Raw genomic sequence first — 7,872 nt, forward strand, 5'->3', positions numbered from 1 at the left:
TCATTTTGTTGAAATGAAAGAAAATACTTTTTCTACATCACGAAAAGAAAGTACTTTTTGTTAAAATAAAAAAAAAGTATTTTTTTGTATCATGAAAAGAAAATACTCATTTGTTGAAATGAAAAAAAAATTCTATCTATAACATGAAAAGAAAGTACTATTAATAATATTTCTATTTAGGGTGGGGTGGGGTGAGGGCGACGGTGGGGGTGGGTCAGGGTGGGGTGGGGGTGGGTCGGGGTGGATTGGTGGGGATGGGGAATAGGGAATAGGGTGGGAAATGTTGAAAAAGAGTTTTGGAAAACATTTTCTCTTTCTCTTGATAGGAAAAATATTTTCCTCCAATTGAGTTCATAAGGAAAATATTTTCCAAAACATTTACGCCAACGAAAAGTGGGAATACCAAACACACCCATAATGTAAAACTTATGGTAGGATCAGTTAAATGCTTGTAACAACTGTCTACTGAAATGTGCCCCAAGTATAACTCAAAAGCTCTGAACTTAATGTCATACCAAAAGTTTTTGGTCTGAAATCTTCCAAACTAAAAGTACTTAATAAGTTATAAACACCATCCTAAAGCTTTTTTGGTACTAAAAGCACTTATTATGCAAAACATACTGCATTCTCAGACATGACCTAAATGGTTAGAGAACTTCTCTTTTTCCCCTTTTGAAGCGACATCCATTCATATAGCCGAGCTCAACTTGCTTGGATTTGAGATATAGTTGTTAGTATTCACATTTACATGGTTTTATACCGGGCTTGATGCAATTCACAACGAGGAAAGGAGATATTCAAGCTATCCTTTTATTTAGATATATAGCAGTAGCCTAAAAGACCCTTTTTCCTTACATTAGTATTCTTAATCTTTTCCAATCACCTTTATTCAAATGATCACTTCACAGTAAAGTGATAGAACTTGAGTTCAAGCTGGAGCCTCAGCACTAGAAGGGACAACCTTAAGGACATAAACAGGATCTCCCACCTTGATTATCTTTCCTTTTCCACGGCTAAGAGCATCGGAACAAACCATGTTCTGTCCAAAATATACCTGCAAAATAACATGAAAAATCAGTATACTTGTGATTTTTCTAAGGGCTTGGTAATATTTTATACTCATGGAACTTCTCATGGTATTTGATCTTACCTTCCCTTGTTGTTTCTTATTCAGACGCAAGGCCTTATCGGATCGAAACTTCGTGAGAGTTTCTGTTGGCTCAGAGCCTGCTACTGCTGTTTCTTGATTTATAGTAGGTACCTTGAATAATGAGCAGAATCAATGTCAGATATAAAAAGGTTCAACTTGATCATGACTCATGAGTGTTCAAATGCCGGTTACTTAGGAAGGTGAAGTACTACAAAAATTCAAAAGTTATATTTTCATAATCAACTCCATTCTCTTAGTTACGGCTCGTACCAATGGTACTCAGCATAGCATTATAAAGGGAGAAACATGACTAGACTCTTTTCATCTTGTCTAAACAAGTTCCTCGAATTAATAGATCCCAATTCATGTCTGCCACACGACGTCTGGAAAACAAAAACACAGATGGAGTTGTTTTCGTAGTTTGGCAAATCTGAACTGTTTCTGCCTATAACATGCAGAGGTAGAGCTATGATTTCAGACTTATAGGTTCTGGAAATTAGAACGACAGCTTCAAGTGTTAATGACTGGGTTCAGCCGAACCCATAGCTCGGCTTCTGCCTCCGCCCCTGACAACATGCCCTCAAATATGTTAAGTTTCTCTCCAATACCATGTTGCATGAACTTTATACAAAAAATCAGGTGGAGAAAACCACTTCCAGTTTGCACAGATTAAGCCGTTCAGTAAGAAATTAAATTCGTAAGGTTTTACCTTACAGCGAGAGCATAGTTTGACACCTTCAAATGTCAAATTATTGATCCGGATCTCCTTCCACAAATCCTCAGCAAATGGTTCACATCCATCAACAAGGACACTACGAAAGAAGGTAATGTTAAAGATTTAACTTAGTTAATCTAAAGAGCTAAAACTTTGTACAAATAGAGGAAAGAAAATATATAGCCAATCAGAAACAAATTTGACAAGAAAGACAAGCATATACTTGGGTCTAAAACGATTAACTGGAACAGGCTCCTTGAGAAGAGAATTTAACGCATTCAATGAGCCCTGCAGAAGATAGACCCAAAAAAATCCAGTCTAAGAGACTCTTGTTTCATGGATATGCTTGTTGAATTTAAATGCTGACATCACTAACCTGGGATAGCAAAAGGTATGGATATCCATCAGAAAACATAACCTTGTACCCTTGAGCATAATTAGGGTCTACAACCCTCATTTCTTTCACTGGAAGAATCAAGAGGAAGCAACTTATTTTGGTCAAATTTATTTCCAACAGTTCTCTACAAAAAAGCATACAGCATAAACCTAATAATAAACGATAAGCTAATCTATGACACAAAATTTTGCAATATGGGTCTGCTCAATGCCAAGACTTATTTCATAGTTGTGAAAACTTAGACAAAATGGAACTCGATTCATCTTCATTTAACTTGCGCAATGATATTGTTCAGATTCAGTCGGTGACATTCTGAGATCAAAACTTGAGGGCCCCAAAAGAGCCATCAAATGGAACACAAATTTAGTTCATAGTAAGAGGTTTATCCTATCGTGAAGAGCTTTCTTAATTCTTTGATTCTTTCTAACAAACTTAAGGATGTACAATTCTGTTTAGCTTCTGGCAAAATGGTAGCTCCCACTACTTGTGCAACTACACGCTTGCTCAAACTTCATTACCCAAAAAAGAGTAAAAATAGCAAAAGTAACAACTAGCAAAGAAGATGGCATGGAGCATGAGTTGATTTCTTAACTATTTACTGAAAGCAGCCAGATGAAACGAATGCAGGAAATATGTTCCAAGAAAATATAGTTAAATACAAGATATAAAGATCGAAATTCCATTAAGAATCTGAACAAGTTTTCTAGAAAAGTTAGCATAACTGTTGGAAGAGATATACAGAGCGAATTTCAGACAAGGATATTGGAAGTTAAGAGCAGTGATTTCATATGAGTAATATTTAGATTAAGGGGATGAGCTGTACCTTCACTAAAGCGAACCAGCCGACATGGTTTTCCAAGATGCGTGGAAAACCACATTGCTGCCTCAGCTCCCTCGTCCAAGGCAGAACCAGACCACTCCCAGACCGAGACACCGTCCGTTACTTCAGATGGATTACTTAGTGGAATCTTCAGTGGACTCATGCCGGGAGCCCTGATAACTACATGATCATTACATCCACAAAAGTAATTTGAGTTATGGAAAAGAAAGGCCAATCATTAAAATTCTCTCCCCCTCTCATTTTCTTGTGGGCTTTCAGTATGACAATAAGCTTGTATGATTGATTCGGTAGATCCTGAGCAATGCCTCACTGACTTCACAAAATCAACCACAAAGCTTACGGAGATGTTACAGCAGTAAACAAACAATAATGATAGTACGATTTGAACATCAATATCCTATATCTTAAACTCTTAACAGTTACACGGGGAACCAAATACTGATTCTTAGCTCTGCATATCAACATTTGCAAGTAAAATTATCTATCTTTCAACATTTCTTATCCTCTCTCTCTTTCTTGTCACCACAGAAGTAGCAATAGATTGCTACTTCAGCATCCCATAGCTTAAAAGAGATGCTGCAGCAATGACTAATGCAATAGTAAAAAGTGAAATTAAACAGCAACCTAATCTTGGACGAGGTGACTGAAAACTATGATGCTACCTAGATATGAATCCTTATTTGGTTCCCAGCCCTTGGAAAATGCCTCAGTTGGCAAGGCCACTTCAACCAGAGCAAGCTTTGGCTCAACTCTTTGAGTATAGGCCCTGCCTTTGGAATTCACCACTAACCATTGTCGATCCCATCGAAATCCTGTTTAAATCCAACAAGACATCAACTTTCAAGCAGAATATGAATGAAGAAACAAGTCTAGGAACAAAAAATGTTCACTAACAATTTTAAGGAAGAATGTTATTTACTTAAAAGTAAGAAAAACCATAGCACTTAAAGTTTGTCCAAGGTACTCCATATTAGAAGGTGACCAAAAACAAATTAGCTAATTACAAGAATAACATATTTCATTTCTATTACTTTGTGTTTTGGAAGTTTGGCAACCAAATTTCTCTTTCTTTCCTCATTATCTTATTTTCCTTCCTTTAATTGTCACCAATCCATCTTAATTTCAAGAAGACACCCTTTACATTCCAAAACTATAGTAAGTAGACAGAAAAAGAAACAATTTTCATTTCAAGAGTTAAAAGGAAAAGTTGAGCATACCAGTGGAAGTGATAGGTGCTTGAGAAACAGAAATTCCACGGCATGATTTGATGGGATATACAAATATTGTTTTAACCATAGCTGCTGCAGCTGGTGCTCCTATGATTTCTGCCATCACTCTCTCTATATCTGCTGTTTGGTTTTACTGTTACTAAAACCTTGTTTTGGGGTGGCAGGTATCATATGAATATATGGAGTTTGGCAAAGTGTACTTGGAGATTCTTTTGTTTACAATTGGGAACCATATCTGGATTAGGCAGAATAAATTCATGCTTGGATAGTGAAATTATTCAATTCCCGTTTGCCTGATTTTCTTTTTGTTTGGTCCTTTTAAGACACAAAAAATTTGCAAAAAAGGTGATTTTAATTTAATAAAAAGAAAAAAAAAGTCGATTTACATAAGTATTTAATTGAATGTTCATTAATAAAATGTCAATTTCAACTGAATGAATCCGTCTTGAACTAGTCCCGTTCTCCCTTCCCCTAATCCCTAGTGTTATAGCAGCTTTAAAAAGCCGAAAGTGATATTTCATTAACAATGGGTTAAAAAAGAAAATTGTAATTGTTTTCAAGTGGTCTCTAATTTATTTTTGTTATTTAATTTTCTACTAACTAATCATTCTTTAGAAAAATAGATCCTTCTACCTTTAATTCTAAGAATCTTAAATCTTCTTTTCATATAAAAAGCTATTGTAAAGAAATATTCTGTAAAGATAAACAGATTAGATTCTTTCAGAATTTCTTTCTGGGAAATTGTAATTCATCTTTTATAACTTCTAATTAAAAAAAAATAGAAACTCGGAGGAACAAAATCAACATGCGAAGGCTTTGTGTCCATCAAGACAACTTGACCAGCTGATTTGGAAATTCCAATTTCAATCACAACAAGATTACTCAGTAAATATGCTGAGACCTCTACTAAAAATGTTGCAAATCAGATGCATCAAATTTAAATCTAAAGGTCAATATCATGTCCATTTTACACATTATAATGTTGTGTTTTGAACAGAATGAATAGGTTTTTAAATGTTAGAAAAAAATTTCCCCTTCTTATTCAGTCAATGTAATTCTTTATAACACAATATCTATGTAACTATAAAGATCAAAGCTTTATAGTACACATTCATCGACTTTTTGGCAAAAATCATCCTTGAACTATAGCCCAAACCTATATTACATCCTTGTGATGCTTTAGTGAACAAAAAATATCCTTGTACTATTTAAGCTATTGCAATAATCATCCTTCCAAAAAAAACTAATGGCCAAGAAAAAGAGCATACCAATCACGTGGGTTTCCTCCTAAAGTTTCGAAGAGTGACTCTCCTGCCCAATCATCTTCCACTTTCATAAAAAGTAGTATGTCTGCCTAAGAGTATCATTTTGTTTTTTCTCACAAGTGCACTAACACCACTAATTCTTTATTTTTGTTAAGTGAAGCAGTGAGACGTTGCAATAAAGTATTTGTCAATTAACTTTTCATCTTTGTTAATACTTAAAATCAGTGAAAAACTAGCAAAGAACGCCTTTATACCCTTTACTACTTGATACCTTTAGAACATCACACGAGCACCAGCAAAAGGCAATAATGAGCAAGGGAAAACAACAAACAAGAGCAAAAAAAAAAAAAAACTTTAGCAAAAATCAGTATTCATATACTGCAATACCATTGATTAGTTAAAGATAACAACCAGCAACATAACACCAACGCAGAAACCAGTAGCTAATTAATAAGAAATAAAAAAAAAACTCCAAACACCAGAAACCGAAGTAAAGACAAGAAAGTATCAATATTTCTTCAATATAATGAGAAGGCAAAATTCTTCAAGAATTGTCGTTTTGTTGAGATGATGAAAAGATGCAACTTTGTTGAGTGACCAGCGATGTGCCTCTTTTAACTTGAAAGAACAAATTAAAATACTAAATATGACTCTCTTTATTTGTAAACTGTAATAAATTAAAAAAACTGAAATAAATTTTTTTTAGCGGTAGCTTTTCAACATTATGAAAACTTGACGCTCCCTCAGCCATAATAGAGTTCAAACTGCAAGGGTAGTGTGATGGATGAATTTCAATAGCATCTAATGTTGAAGTGCAAGTTCTACTATTGTGGCCAGGTCTGTCACATTTCTTACAATCAACTGATTTTGGTCTCTTTTTTAACTTTGTCTTGCTAGCTCCTAGCTCATCATCTTCTTTCCTTCTTAATTTATGTTTCCTTCCTTTCTTCATCTTCAAGTAAGAAGGTGGCAATGGTGGAGAATTTGGTGACTTAGACCATAAATCAGGGCCATTTATAGGCAATATGGAAGCTTCATAATTTTTTTTATATGTCTCGATCTTGTAGCAATCATCAACATAGTCTAGAACCTCATCCTTTTTCAACCAAATGGCCGATATAGCATGCTTACAAGGAATTCCTGAAAGTTCCCATTTCCTACAACTACATGTTTGGTTATATAAGTCAACAACCCAAGTATCACCTTTGATAGGTCCAATGACTTCATAATTCCATGTGTTCGACTTTTTAGGAATATAACTAGCAGCATCCTTCATAGTTTTGGCCAACATCTTCTTAATAGTAGGACACCCAAATTCCATTTTTCAGCTTTCTCTCTATTTGAATTAATTCTAGTCATGAGTAAGTGCCTAATGGTTTCTAAAAGTTTCAAAATTGGTTTGTCTCTCGCATCAAGAATAAACTTATTAAACACCTCACATAAGTTATTCAAAAGAATGTCGCACTTAGGAAGCGAAGAGAAATATGGTCTTGACCATTCACTAGGCAATTTAGTAGACAACCATTCACATGCATTTTCATCTAATTCAAATAAATCATCCATACAAGCATCAAACCTGTCAACAGTTGTTGCTGAAGCTGCCTTCCAAAGAGCATTTTTTAAAGCTATGCCCCTATACCTAGCTCTCTTGAAATTGGTATGCAAATGTCACACACAAAATCTATGAGAAACATCAGGCAACACTGTTTCAAGAGCTTCAAGGAGTCCTTTTTGCTTATCTGACATAAAAGTCCATAAGTACTGCTCTTCTATCTCAAGATCATTCATCAAATAGGTTAAGAACCATTGCCATGTTTCTTTATTTTCCTTCTCGACAATTGCGTAAGCTATAGGAAAGATATTGTTATTCCTATCTAAAGTAACTACTGACAGTAATTGTGCCCCATACATAGTGCCCTTAAGCCAACACCCATCGACCCCAACAATTTTCCTACAACCAGCCTTAAAACCAACTTTACAAGCTGTAAAACAAACATAAAATTCTTGAAATCTCATCGGCTTGTTAGGAGTTAGTTTCATGAAAACAGAAGTCCCGAGATTGCTTCTAACAATTTCATTACAATAATCCCATAATATACTAAATTGATCATTTATATGTCCATCAATCATTGCAATAGCCTTTTCCTTTGCCCTTCGTGCTTGATGCATACTCACATCGAGTTGTAATTCCCTACTCACTGTATCTCTGAATTCTGAAACTTTCCAAGTCTTGTTTGACCTAATTATATCAACATACCTCCTTGCAATCCAGCTA

General features: G+C 35.0%; 1 protein-coding gene across 2 annotated transcripts; it reads right to left on the bottom strand.

The window, feature by feature from the left end:
- Positions 1 to 484: 484 nt before the first annotated feature.
- Positions 485 to 4,628, bottom strand: LOC107814341 (uncharacterized). 2 transcript variants are annotated; one of them, XM_016639749.2, is made up of 8 exons: positions 4,321 to 4,628; positions 3,766 to 3,915; positions 3,086 to 3,262; positions 2,242 to 2,330; positions 2,089 to 2,153; positions 1,860 to 1,962; positions 1,151 to 1,261; positions 485 to 1,054 (listed from the first exon to the last, which is right to left on the bottom strand). In XM_016639749.2, the coding sequence occupies exons 1-8, from the start codon at positions 4,433 to 4,435 to the stop codon at positions 929 to 931; spliced, it is 936 nt and encodes a 311-aa protein (XP_016495235.1). In that variant the 5' UTR covers positions 4,436 to 4,628; the 3' UTR covers positions 485 to 928. The 2 variants fall into 2 exon arrangements, with proteins under 2 accessions (XP_016495235.1, XP_016495236.1); XM_016639750.2 differs by lacking the exon at positions 3,766 to 3,915 and having other exon boundaries at positions 4,321 to 4,572.
- Between the last annotated feature and the right edge of the window lie 3,244 nt (positions 4,629 to 7,872).

Source organism: Nicotiana tabacum, chromosome 17, assembly GCF_000715075.1.
Source record: "Nicotiana tabacum cultivar K326 chromosome 17, ASM71507v2, whole genome shotgun sequence".
Taxonomy (NCBI): Eukaryota; Viridiplantae; Streptophyta; class Magnoliopsida; order Solanales; family Solanaceae; genus Nicotiana; species Nicotiana tabacum.

Coding starts and splice junctions, on each gene's coding strand:
- LOC107814341 (XM_016639749.2), bottom strand. CDS start 4,435: ATGGCAGAAATCATAGGAGCACCAGCTGCAGCAGCTATGGTTAAAACA. Junction 2,331..3,085: donor GCTGGTTCGCTTTAGTGAAG/GTACAGCTCATC, acceptor TGATTCTTCCAG/TGAAAGAAATGAGGGTTGTA. Junction 1,262..1,859: donor AACTATGCTCTCGCTGTAAG/GTAAAACCTTAC, acceptor TCATTATTCAAG/GTACCTACTATAAATCAAGA.